The sequence below is a fragment of the Eublepharis macularius genome, chromosome 6, assembly GCF_028583425.1.
Source record: "Eublepharis macularius isolate TG4126 chromosome 6, MPM_Emac_v1.0, whole genome shotgun sequence".
Taxonomy (NCBI): domain Eukaryota; kingdom Metazoa; phylum Chordata; class Lepidosauria; order Squamata; family Eublepharidae; genus Eublepharis; species Eublepharis macularius.
Genome location: NC_072795.1, coordinates 68,118,841 through 68,132,955, shown reverse-complemented (window position 1 = coordinate 68,132,955; position 14,115 = coordinate 68,118,841). Strand labels below are relative to the sequence as shown.

The following is a 14,115-nucleotide window of genomic DNA, read 5'->3' as shown; positions in this document are numbered from 1 at the left end:
CATGGCTCAGGAGCAACCTGGTCAGCAGGAGGCCTCCAAAAGCTTGAACCTGGAGAGTGTTGGGCCCAGGATTGCAGGCAGTCTGGGAGTGGGACCTGGGCAGGCCTGACCAGGTGGGCAAACCAACCCTGGATAAGCTGGGAGGGGGGAAGCCAAGAGGGCTAAAAGATAAAGGCAGTCTTTCTGGCCAATAGGCTGCAGAGAAGGCTGTTCAAGCCTGCCAGGGCAGGATTAGATCGAGACTCAGGGATGGGACAAGAAAACTCTGTAAAAACAAGTTTCTAGGAGGGCAGAGGATGATGATGAGGAAACTGTCAGCCAAGGTAGGCTGTCATTTCCAGGGCAGGAGAAGAAACATGGTGATGCAAGCCCCTTTGCTGCTCAACTGAGGCCTGAGGACATCCACGAGTGGTAACAGCAGGATGGCAGATGGGTGGAGGGGAGTGCCAGTGAGGAAAGAGCCTTGCAGACTCAGTTTGCCAACTCCCTGTGACAACTGCTCCTAGCGACTATAGGGAGAGAGGTGGAACTGTCCCCAATGCAGCATGCTTGAATGAGGCAGACCTCCAGGTCAAACTGCTGCCTGAGAAAGGATGCTCCAAGAGCAGGGTGGAACCAAAGACTGAGCAGAGGGGCAGAAAGCATTATGGACATGCTCCAAGGTCATCACCTGCACAAAGCAAACAGACACAAACAGGCGCCACACCAGTCACAGGAGACCCCTCTGGGGCAGATTCCATTGCCATCCCAATTACACTTACCCATTCTGTATGAAAGTGCTCAGTGACTACAAATGAGTGATGTGCTGCTGCTGTAGAGGGTTCTGATCCTGCAAGGAAATGAGTCTCAGGATGCTTGGCCAGCTGATCCACTCAATACAGTGGGGCAGCTCCCAAGCACCCCCAACCCAGAATTGTACCCCCTCCACCATCCAGGTAGGGTGTCTATGTTAAGGGAGTGTGCAGGCAACTCTCCTGTGTACAGTTTCCTAGGACCTTGCCCCTTTAGTCACCCCCCCCCCCATACTCTGCTGGCCTTGGTTGTAAAAGCTGGCATTGTGGGGATGACATCCAGCCTTGTGTGAGGAGAATTAGGGAGGTGGATGTGGACACTCGTGCCTGGGTAGCCAGATTCCCAGTTCTTGCTTACTGGTTGGTGCATCCTCATGCCTTTGAACCTCTGGAGATGGGGTAACTGTTAGGGGTCTGAAGTAAGACATGTTAGCTGTACTGTATAGACCTCAGTGCTTACCCAGTATTGCTAAATGCCCATTGTGCTATTCCCTCCACCAAAGTGCCGTGTTCTCTAAGTCCACACAGCAGTGAGCTCTGAGACAGAGTGCTGTGCAATGTGCCTTACCTTATGAGTTCTGCAGCATCTTGGCCAGGATTTTTGTAGGGCGGTGGGGGGGGGGGAGTGATCTGGTGGGACTCCATGGAGGGGTGGTGGTGGTAGCATTGGATTTTTGGTATGCATGGGTTCCTATAGCCTGTGCTGTGTTTTTTGGTGGTGTAACTTTCAACAAGGCTGAGTTCCTCCCTCCTTCCCAGTCTTTGATTCCTTCGATTGGCTGCCACCACCAAAACTGAAACACTTCACCAGACATTTGGGGAACTGGTGAGCCGCTGTGCATGTGCAAAGATCTAGCAAACATGGATGAGAACATCATTGTCACAGCTTCACTTAAGTAAAGAAAGATATTTATTATGCTTGGCCATTTATCTATCTCAGGATGTCAGCTATAACACACATCCCAAGGAGAAGAGCAAATGGTGTATTGCCCTACTGGTGTTTACTGCACCTTCCTCCCTGACAGGAGATCCACTTTCCCAGGGCTTGATTAGAAAATGTGAATTACAGGTCAGTTTGATATTGAAAAGGCCTGCACTTATATGTCTTTATCACAACAGGGTGTTCCTGGGGTGAAGCAGCTTCCTGGGGTGAAGCAGCTTAGGGAAGTAACTGCTTATACCTCCGGATCTACTCCTTCCTGGGCTGGTGTGGGGATATATGCCTGTGTGTTGCTCGCAGATGGCCAATGGCAGATATTCAGATATAATGGCTAGTCAACTGTCTAAGCACCCTCCTCCCCCCTAAGTGTGCTGCTAGTTTGGGTCTGTCTTTGAGCTGTTGGTGAACTATGAGACTTGTTTCATGGTGTAGCCCTAGAACATGCCTAATACAAATAAGGGTAATATTAAATTGTGTTGCAGAATCTGCTAACATTTTGAAACCTTTGCTTTCTCCATTAAACTCACTGGTTCTCATACATTTTACCAGTGCCATGGTATTTCTGACAGGACTTTTTTTCAGCTGGAACACAGCGGAATTGCATTCTGGCACCTCTTAAAAATATGCATGTGATTGGTGGGTATTTGGCCGTTTCGGCTGTTTTGGGCCTGTTTTGGCCCAAAATGGCTGAAATGGGCCCGAAACGGCTAAGATTGGGCCGCTGCTGGGTGGGTGAGGGTTCCCATGTGTGGCAGCGGCCTTTCAGGCTGATTTGGGCCTGATCCAGGCCGTTTAGGGCCTGTTTTGGCCATTTGGGACCCATTTTGGCCCAAAATGGCAGAAATGGGCCCAAAACTTCCAGAATTGGGTCGCTGCCAGGCAGCAGTCCGTTCCAGGCTGATTTGGGCCCAATACAGGCCGTTTTGGGCCCATTTTGACCGTTTTGGGTCTTTCTGTCCAATTCAAACCTGAAACGGCCAGGATTAGGCAGCTACTGGGTGGGGGAGGGTCCCCCGCCCAGCAGTGGCCGGTTTCAGGCCAATTTGGGACCGATCCGGCTGTTTCAGGCCCATTTTGGCCCATTTTGGGCCCAAAATGGCCGGCTGCTACCAGGCAGGAGAGTGCTGTCCTGCATAACAGTGGCACCTCGCATGCTGATTTGGGCTGGAATCAGGCCCCCTATGGAGCATGGGTGTCCCGGAAATGATATCATCATGTGGTTCCAGGATCACACGCACACGCTTTGCACACACGCATGGTACCCAGTGAGTTCCACCACCTCTTTTCCCAGAAAAAAAGCCCTGCTGCTGTACATTCAGAATGACACTGTTCCAACTGAGACAAAATTGTTTACTTTAAAAAACATGAATACTTTACTGATTTTTTATTAGATTTTTATTTATCTCTTCCTCCAAGGAGTTCAGGGTGGCTTAAATGGTATCCTCTATTTTATCCTCACAGAAACATATTGAGGTAGGTTAGATTAAAAGATGGTGACTGGTTCATGGTCAACCAGTGTACTTTATAGTAGAAGTCTCTCCATATCTAATCCTATACTTTCATTGTTGCCTTACTCTGGTTGATAGATTGGATCTATGGCATGTTTTATTTAGATACTGGAGTGCTTGCCTCTATTGCTAGAATTTGGACATGAATAATCTTTTTTTGTCATACCACACTGAGTGGCTGTTGTGTGCAAAATTTTGGCAGCAGCCACCCTTTGAAACTTGTTTAACCTGTTAAAGTGATTGCTGACTCAGTGCCTTATCAGGTGCCTACACTGCATATGAAAGAGTATTTTACATTTTAAATGGTGCCGAACTGAAAGTTCAAATTTTAGAAATAATTGTATTGTTGTATCAGCCTATTCACCACAGAGCATATTGGCTAAATATTGGCAACTAATATGATGTTTGCCTATTTTAAAAATCTCTGAGTTGGCAGACAAGTCAGATTTCCTCCCCCGCTCAAAAATCATATCTTAGAACCGAGAGAGGTAGCTGGATATTGTTTGTAGTATATAAAGGATTTTTCTTCATAGTCCCAGCATATCATTCTAAATAGAAGCATTGGATTAAAAGCTAATGTCAACTGTGCTTATTATATCTTCTTGTTGTAGTCTATTTGTAGGAAATGCCTATGGTGTAAACAAAAATAGGACTGAATTACAGCCACCTTCTTACTGAAACATTTAGTAATGAGATACTTGCCTTTTTATAAGCAGTTACTGATGCCATACATTTGAAAGTTGAAAAAAAATCGATACATCATAATTAGGATGTTCTTCATTGTAAAAAAGCAGGGTGCTTCCTCCTTTTATTCCTTCCTTGTTGATTTATCTGGGTTGCAAATAATTGTGAGGCTGGTCCCTCTGTAGGAGTACAGTCATGTACTGTGATTGTAGTTAGACAGGAAGGAGGTTGAGTATGAGACACCAAATTGCTGTGATGTCTATTTTTTAACAGTGAGGGAATACTTCTATTCACTCTTTGGATTATTGCATACGGTTCTTTGGTGTCTAACAGCTGTTATGGAAAAAGTTGTTTTTCAATTCTCTGGCACCTGCCAAGAAACAGAACTCAGGTATTTATTTTTTATTTTGTATATTAATAGTTTATGAGTTGTAATAATTCATGGTAATGAGATAATTATAAATTTAGGTTTTTTGTGAGTATCTTTTAGATAAAGAAGAAGTGAGTCACAATGTAGTAGTTTTATCTTAACGTTGGAATGAGGTCTGGAAGTTAGGCCTTTATTTCCAGACCAGGTTTTCAATCCTGTCTGTGTAAAGCTTGATTTTAGATATCTTTCTATGTTTTATTAGAGGTTTCAGTGAGTGGTTGTGAACTTTTTACAAGTTCTGGCCAGAAAGGTGAAAAAATATGCTCAGAATAGACTTAAATTGACTGGCATTGCTTTGCCTGAGAGAATCCATAACATGAAAGCACAGGTAGATCAAACTGATATTTAACTGGAATGTAGCTTTTTGTTTTCAAAAGTAGTCATTCATGTTTAGAACATAGTCTTCAAATTGCTAACCCTAATTCAGATATCTTGAACTTCTCCAGTGCTACAGACTTAGCTGAAATAATATTTTCAGGTATTTTCAGAGAGAAGGTGTATATTATTTGGTCATGTTTACTTCATTTGTCACATTAGAAATGTGTTTGGACTTTGGGACATCAAAATGATTTACAATTAATTTGGAAATGTACCTATTAAAATTGAGTGATTAAAATGATAAACTGTGAATTAAAAGGTTGTTAGAAACCATTTGCTGATTTTGGTGTATTTCAGTATATTCTTTTTAATGCCTTAGGAATCAGGTGTGCCAATGCAAGCATTTGCAATTAGCGGACTGTAATTGTAGGATCCTACTCACTATTTTCCGTTTATGTCCAGTATTTATAAAAATAATGACTTTGTATTAAGGGTGCAACTAGAAAAGACATGAGAGATCTGTTATGCAGGGGCAATTTTGGATTGCGCAAATAGTACCATTGCAAGGTTTTTTTAAAAGAAAAACCCTTTCCCACTGTCATCCTCTTGACTTCAGAGGACTTAGAATGGTATAATTCTGCCTACAGTCGCACTGTTAATCAAGTATCTTCCACGTCTTGTCTAATTTCAACCTTACACACTTAAGAGTACATCCACATAAACTGAGCTTCCACCCTACTGATGTAATAATTCTTTCATGTTGGGAGATAATCAAGTTCTCCCTTAGGTGTGTGATCCTTGCATATTTCATGGCCCAGCAATATTACAGATATATTGAGTCTTATACTGCAGAGAGGTTCAAGGTAAACAGCTTTAAGAGGTCTCTTGCTTTGTGTTTGATGTCTTCCTGTTTTTCAAAATGTTTAAGAACTTTCTTTATACTGTACAAGACGCACACTGGACAATCTTTTTTATAATGCTTAGTTATATTTGTTTCAAAAGTCAAAGCATTTCATGAGTAAAGGTAGAAAAACCACAGAACTGGAAATCTAGATTGCAATAGCACCATCTGTACATATAGGGTCCTGTTATTCAGTAGTATTTCTCTATTGCCCAGGCACACAGTTTATTCTTGGAGATTGTGGGAAATAAAAGGTGCTGGATTAGGATTCTTTTGCGGAACTGTACAGTTTAATCATTGATGGAAAGCCAATTAACTAGTGAATTTTTTCTTCTGCATACCTTGAGGTAGGTAGAATTTGCCCTGTTATTTCTAACGTTTGGTCTTTTTTCTGCTACAATTTCTCAATACTGGAATCTTAAAGATCAAGTTTAGGGATTTACAATGCAATCCTAAGAAGAGTTACTCCAGTCAAAGACCATGGGCTTAGACTGGAGTAACTCTTTTTAGGATTGCACTGTTAGTCCAGTAACCTCATTTACATTCTCATTTAGTAGAAGTAAACATCTAATTATATTTAAAGGTGCAAATAATCCCAATTTTGGTTGTTGTGGGTTTTCCGGGCTGTATTGCCGTGGTCTTGGCATTGTAGTTCCTGACGTTTCGCCAGCAGCTGTGGCTGGCATCTTCAGAGGTGTAGCACCTCTTTTGGTGCTACACCTCTGAAGATGCCAGCCACAGCTGCTGGCGAAACGTCAGGAACTACAATGCCAAGACCACGGCAATACAGCCCGGAAAACCCACAACAACCATCGTTCTCCGGCCGTGAAAGCCTTCGACAATAAATCCCAATTTTCTCTTCCTGCCCTTTTTGCTAGTAACACTTTGAACAAAAGGTAACGGTACTATACTATATTTCTCTGGCAATGTAGCCATAATGCTTTGTACTAAACTGCTGCTCTAAGCAATGTTCATGTTATTGTTTGAAAATATTAAATTAAATTAAAGGAAATATCACAAAATATCACACACAGCTTAAAATAATTATGTACATTAGATCCTCAATCATACAACTATATGAGAACTATACTCTCAAAAACTCTGGCAGAGGACTTGGAAGGGAACAGGGTAGATAAAAATCAATGATTTTTTTAAAAAAAAATTAAAAATGGATTTTTAAAATTTAAATTGGATTTTTTAAATTTAAATCAGACTTTTTAAATAAAATGTTTTTTGAGGAAAAATCTATAGAAAGAGAGTTTTCTATTTAAGATACATTATAGTCCAAAGGATATCATCATGAAATAAGGATTAGTTTTTAATTATGTAGCATGAGGCTGTATATTCATGCAATGTTTAAATTTTTTGTTAAACCAGTTCCGTTAATCCATTCACAATGTCATGCCCTTCCAGAGGTTTCTTTAAGATTATTGGGCAGTTTTTCTATCTAGAAGATACTATCACAGATTATTGGTTTTACAGTTCTCAAAACTATGAATTTATGTCGGCAGAGATCATGTCTCCTCTTCACAGCAAAAAGGTTATAAAATAAACATACATAGTTGAGAAAAAGACCTTAATCTCATTGTTCCTTTGCAAATCTTTGTACACAGAACCAACCCATTACCTCTGAAGTGCTAAGCTTCAAAAAAGTTCAATGAATAGAAGATTGTTGGGAGTAGAATAGATCTGCACAAGAAGCTAAGTCTGAGGAGTCTTTATGTAGAAAAGAATGAATCTTTATGTAGAAAACCATGATTAAAATCTAGTCTTACTGACTGGCGATTTAAATGGTGATTTAAATCATGATTTAAATCAATTCGATTTAAATCAAATCCATCCTGGAGGGGAACAAATGAATCCACTTTTAAGGAGAAAATGGTTTAAAAGCTGATGTTGTGATTACCCTTGTGAAATTATTAGAGAGTGGATTTCAAGAATGAATGGGATCGGTTGCTAGTTAAAAACTTTTTACATTGCTAGTATTACTTGATTCATACTGTTTTGACATTTTTATAGCCATATGATTCTTGTTCCAAGAGTCTGCATGGGGTCCCAGGGAAAAATCTCAAGTGCTTCATCATCCATGTTCCTAAGAACTTGATGCTGTAGCCTAAAATTTTGATATGAAAAGTAATTAGGAGGTGGAGCTAGAAAATATTACCATGTTTAGCTGCTATTGAGAGGCAGGAATGTGTGTTTGTACACACATTTTTTTATACTTGGTATTAAATTTTAAATCAACCTTATAATGAACTGAAGATTGTCTGTTTACATTCCTAGTATTGAGTTGTAGTTTCCTTTCAAGATTCCCACACAGCTACCCACTTGAAACTTGCTATTCTCTTGTCCTTTTAGAGATCTGTGGTACATTTCAAAAACAAAAATTGTGGATCTCCAGCTTTTAAGTCAAAGAATTTTGAAGTGTTTCTCAGACACTTGAATTTTTATATTTTGCAGTTTTAATAACAAAGTTATTAAACTCTTTGTGGAAGTTTAGACTAATGCTGCTGTTCTTTTGGAATTTCTTTAATTTTAATAACCCTGATCAATTTCTCTTAATACCTTCCTGAGTAATTGGTGTGTATTTTGATCCCGGACGTCATGGGAAAAAATTGGTTTACTCATTTAAAACTTTCAACAGACACTAAACTCCTGCTTTCTCCCCAATGAACTGCAGTGCCCTAAAATCCCTCTCTTCCCTCTCCACTGCCTTTCTTTTTTGGGTTTGAAGTTTATCAGCACGGTAAGGGGGGTCATTCTGACCCCCAATAGACTTGACTTGAAACTGAAAGTACTGTGCATAATTGCATTTGGGGTTTCTAGTGACCCCGACAAATACTAGAAAATGATTTTAGTACTGTTTCCATGTATAAATAGATGGAACAACACCTACCATCTCCATTTTATAGGAAGGTGGAGTAAATAGTGAAAACAAAAATTTCTCTCCATAATTTATATCCTATAGATGTTTGTTGTACAAAAATATCACACTTTCAGATCTGGGGTTTACACCACTTTGGGGTTGAATTTTCCCCTACAGAAAGCCAGTGTTTGCAGCCTGAGTTGTTGTATATACAATTTTAGAGATTCCCAACTGTGTCTTATGCTTTAAAAATGGTTCAGTCAATTTGACCCCATTTATGTTTCTGTGGGGTTTTGATGTTTTCAGTGAGGGGTATTTTTGACCCTGATTCTGAAATTTACTCTTCTTTGGCCTGCATTACTGAAGAGTTATTCTTGAGGCCTGATTTTTTTTCTTAGTAGCTATTACCATGATTGAGAGAGCAATCATGTTTCCATTGTTTTTGACCCGTATTCCAAAGTAGTGTAGTTGGGTTTTGTAGTTGGGTTTTTTTTCTTGGGAGGGTAAAGCTGGAGTGAAATTTTCTTGGGGACTCAGTTACACTAATTTATCTTTTTAAATTTTATATCCCATTTTTCTCCTTGTTCAGGACTGAAAGTAGCTTTTCACATCATTCTCCCCTTCTCCACATTGTCCTCAAAACAATAACCTTGATGCAGAGTATTATCCCACCCTCCTTTCAAAGCAAACACATGGAAACCAAGAGTCTCTTTCTTTCAAAGCAATGCATTAACCATTAAACCACAAGGCTATATTGAGATTATTATTTTCTCTTATGATCAGTCTTTAACAATGATCAGCCATCTGACAGAAGAGGTCAGAATTTATTTATTCCAGGTATCAAGTGAAAGCCTTATATCCCAGCCAAAGACGACCTATTGTTATTTTTAAAGATTTTTATGTAAAATCAGTCTACTCACTGTTGAAGTAATTAAATTTAAAAGAATCAACTATACAAAAACCACTTGCATAAGTCAATGAAATTAGAAGAAGAAAAGCATACATGTCATCTCTTATCCTATCTATCTTGCATTTAAAAGATAAAAGTGTTTTCAGAAAGATGAGATCTGAATGATTCAGGAGTTTTTAGGGTGTAGTAACATCATATATGTTCAATTATGTGAACCTCAAATGACTCTATTAAACCATCTAATTTGTTTCCTCTGAAAGTATGATGCAGACACCTCTGAGCACTGATTAAAATTTTCCAATAAATACTTGTTTCAAAACTGTGTCCTGCTCATTCTGTTCTTTCTAAGATTTAATCCAGGTGCAAGACCATTTATTCATTAATTACCTTTCTCTGTTCAATAATCTACACCAAGGGTGTCAAACTCATTTGTTATCAGGGCTAGGTCTGACATAAACATCTCTGTCAGGTTGGACTATGTATACCATAACATTTAACAACAGGTAATGGAGATATAAACTTTATAAAAGACACTGACAAACCCAATTAATAATACTGTTTTTCTACTCAAAATGCAAACATGCTTAAAACATTAACACTGTCACAGAAAAGCCAGGAAAATGTGCGCACTCTGCATATAGAGGTCTCTGCTCTTCCCCCCCCCCCCTTATTTGCAGCTACATTCCAGAACACCGGTGTCATGTCCCTTCTCTCTCTCCTTGGAATACGCTTTTTCTTTGGCACAATCCTGAATCCTCGTTCGCAACTCAAACAAATCTGATAACAATGAAACCAGTCTCCTTCCTCCACCTTCATCCCTCTCTCGCCACCTATGTGCCCTTTTAAAGATTGTAGTGTCCTTGGGGTAAGGACATGTTTTCTCAGATGATGTTCTACAAAATTTGCTTGCAGGTTGAGAAATTTCTAGAGATTTGAGGAGCAAAGCCAGGGGGTTGGGGGCATAATGCTATAGAATCCACCCCAAACTCCCCAGCTTCAAAACAACTATCTTTTGGACTCAGGCAGCAGAGGGAAGCCTTTTCCACTCCCCCCAACCCCTAGCCCACCAAAGGTTAGTCCAGATTAGCCAGCCAGATTGGGAGCCAGGAGCCTCAACAAGAAAGCTCCAAGCTGGTACATTTGCCTCTCTGGCAACCCAATCCCACATGGATTCTTTGCTCAGAAGCAAGCCCTATGAAGATTTTCAGTGACTGTAGCTTCCCCAAGTCTCCAGAGCTGAGAGCTGTCCTTCTGAAACTTTTCCAGGTGCTGAAAATAAAAGGCACATTGGAGGTGGGTAGGTGTGAGAAGGCAAAAATAGTGACATGCTGCTGTTGACTTTGCCTCCCCTGCCCCAGATTTGTGTGTCTGTCCTTTCTCTTGGGGAGACATGGGAAGGTAGCTGTGGCAGGAGATCCTCTTAGGAGCTGGGAAAGGAAAGCACTTTCCCGCCTCTTCTCTGTGTGGTACTGGAAGGAAGGTCCTGTGAAGGAAGAGGAGTGAGCAAGCAACTGAGGAAACTGCCTGCCTGGCTGTGTAGAGGAGATGGAGGAAAGGCCTGGAGTTGCCACCATGGGGCTGATGTGCTCTGCCATGGCAGCAGAGGTGCTGCAGCCTTGGATGTGTATAGGTGGGAAGTAGCCTCCTGCCTTTTCCCTCAGTTGCTTATGGGTCTGATAAGAGCCTTGGATTGGAAGGGCCAGATCCAGCCCATGGGCCATATGTTGAATCCCTTGATCTACACCATTAACAGTCAGAGTCCATGATAATCTTTTGAGGTAGTTTAGTCTGAGAGATTATGACAAGTCAAGGGTCACCCAGTCACCTTCCATGACAGCAGGAATTCAAATATGGTTGTCCCAGGTCTTAGTCCAGCACTCCAATTATTATGCTACTCCAGCCCTCCAGCTGCTTTATCAAAACTCTGAATCTTTGCTACAAATCTTTGCTATCTAAAATTTATGGGCATTTTAAATTACTGAAAAATTTTATTGCCTAACAATTTGTTTTAAAGCCTGCATAGTGAGTACTGATACCTCTTACTTTATTCACAGAATCTTCCTTCAGTAGATTATGAAATATTTGCAAGGATATTTGTTTTTGTTCAGTCTGCTGCCGACATGTTAAGAAGTTGACTATTATGTAACTGTTAAGATGTCATCTTTAATTCCTTTTCAGTGTCACCCCCCCCCCCCCACAGCACCCTACATGCTCCATTGCAAAAGCAGGCAGCTTGCCAGGAAACTGTGACTCCTAGAACAGCATGGAAAGTTAAGGGTAAAATATGCTGTTACTAAATGGCTAGAGAAATTCTATTCCAAATGGACTTATGTAGAACAGTGATATCCAGTGACTTGTAAAATTGGCTACAGATGTATGTTCTCCAGCAGTGTTTAAGGAGAAATGCAACATCTTCAATCTTGTTTTCAGGCATAATGCTCTAAAGTCAAATCAGATTGAAGCAAAATTACATATATATGAGGATAGAGAATCTTCAAGACATTAGGTAATGTGATCAGGCAAGTCACTGACTCGGACGGCTGCAAATTTCAGCAAGAGGAACATCTGAGTGAGATGAGGTAAGATTCCTAGTGCAGGAATATGATAGGTTTGACCTTGGATGTTAACAGTTTTGCTATTCAAGTGTCGGCTTTTATAAATTGCCTTGTAGTGATATTAGTTTGTCTGTTTTTAGGGCTTATATTCAGGAGATTTCTGTGGTATTGAGAACAGAAGCATAATTAAGTTGGCAGCTCTCCATTTTTGCATGCATTTGTATGCTTGTTTTGGTCCTCTATATTCCATATAACAGTCCTGTCTGAATTATACTCTTGGCAGTTTGGGGCACCCAAGAAAAATCTTAAGATGTAACAGTGTGTGGTAATTGTTGTGTGCTCTGCCTAAGACAGTACCCAGAAGTTGAATTGATTAATCCATTCATCAGAGATTAAAAATTATTGTAATTGGTTTAAGCCATCTTTGATACGAAAGGATGTTAATTGGTGTAGACAATGCCATCATTAGTGTGTCTATGTCCTGAAATTCAGCCAGTGTTTTAAAGAGCATTTTCCAAAAAGATAATTTCAATGTGTTCATTTACAGATATGGTAACAGCTGGACAAAGTCAGTTTTTAATGTAAGGCTAAGTTATGGTTCTGGATTTTGATAGGAATCCTGAAATGACAAAATTACTGCAACAGAGGTCTGTGGCTAAAAGTGCTGGTTAGATATGAGCGTAGAGAGAATATGGGGGTGGTGTTGGTTTGTACTGTCCCCTTAATCCCTGCTGCTGAGAAATTTAATGATACTCCTTGAGTAGTATACTGCCTGTCCTGGGAAAGGAACTGCAGGAAACATTTGGGATGTGATATTAGAGTGATGAATAGTGGGACAACTAGTGGCATTTTGTAGACTGTTGATTGCCTGTGCTGAACTGCAGAAAGAAACCTTTTTCTTTCTTTTTCTTTTTATAACTGAGTTTGTTGGGACCATTTAGTCTTCTAGTCCTTTATACAAGTAAAATGCCTGGACTCAGGCTGCCAACTGGCTTTCATTTGGCCTATTATGAGAGGATTATAGGCTTGAAGAAACCACATAGTATGCTTGATGAACACAGCTAAAAAACAAGTTTCTTGTAGTGTTATGCGTGGATTGGTTGCTTGTTTTCCTTTTCTCCAGCTCTCTCTGTGTTACAGTAAGCAATTTACTGGAGAGCTGGGGCTTGAGAAAGCATAACAAACAGTTACAAAGCTTGTTTGACTGAATCAGACTTACAAGGTGGAGCAGAGAAGCTTTTAACTGTATTTTTCTGAGAACAACATCTAAACTCCTGCCTGTCAGAATCACTAACTGTAGTCCCTATTGCCTTTCATGAAGATAGTTTCCAGGTAGGTCTGTGTTGGTCTGCAGTAGAACAGAAAAAAGGAACTTTGACTCTTGAAAGATTATACTCTGAAAATCTTGTTGGTCTATAAGATGCTACTGGACTGAAATCTTGTAGTCCCTAGTGGACTCCCCTTCCTAGTCCAGGATACTTCCTAACTCTGTTCCCTCCAAAACTCCAACTGTCTGTTTCCTTGTGAATGGGATTGGTTAACTCTAACCAGAAAGGATAGAGAGCGGAAACTTCTGACCTTCACACCTGCTTTTTGTTCCAAGGAATGGAGTAGGTAAAATTAATTCTGATAAGAGCCAGCATTGTGTGATAGTATTGTGTCAGAAGAGCAGCACAAGTTAGAGTTCTGTTCATGTTTACTCAGAAGCTAGTCTACTTTATTAAGCAGTACTTGCTTCTAAGCAAATGTGTGTAGAACTGCAACTCATTATGTCCCTTGACATTAAATATTAGGTATTCTTGGACACTTAAAACAGCTTGAGAAATACCTTTGTTCCCATTAGATTTCATGACCAAACTGTTTACCCTTGTGTGTCTTGCTTTCTTTCCACAGGGTTTTTGTGAACAGAAGCCTAGCCATGGAAAAAATAAAGTGCTTTGGATTTGATATGGATTATACATTAGCCGGTGAGTGTGTGCGAATACATGTGTTTTTCATAATCAGGTCCTGTCTGAAGAAACCTAATATATTGTTATGCTTCAGGGTAGGAGGTACTTTGCTCAGAAGCATTTGTTTTAAATAAATAGAGAACTAGCGAGCTACATGTAGTCCTCCTGATCGGTTTTGTCTAAAATACAGAAAATAATTTGTTCTAGTCTATTATATTACCCATGGAAGCTTCTGTTGGGGCAGGTGTGATGTCACTTTGGTG

The 14,115-nt window shown here is 40.2% G+C and overlaps 1 protein-coding gene across 2 annotated transcripts in view; it reads left to right on the top strand.

Moving 5' to 3' along the window:
- Positions 1–14,115, top strand: part of NT5C2 (5'-nucleotidase, cytosolic II) — a 127,997-nt gene that overhangs the window by 21,724 nt on the left and 92,158 nt on the right. For both annotated transcript variants that reach the window (XM_054984275.1, XM_054984276.1), the window contains one exon: positions 13,797–13,870. In XM_054984275.1, coding sequence (XP_054840250.1) covers positions 13,797–13,870 — 74 coding nt within the window. The remainder of the gene's footprint in view (positions 1–13,796; positions 13,871–14,115) is intronic.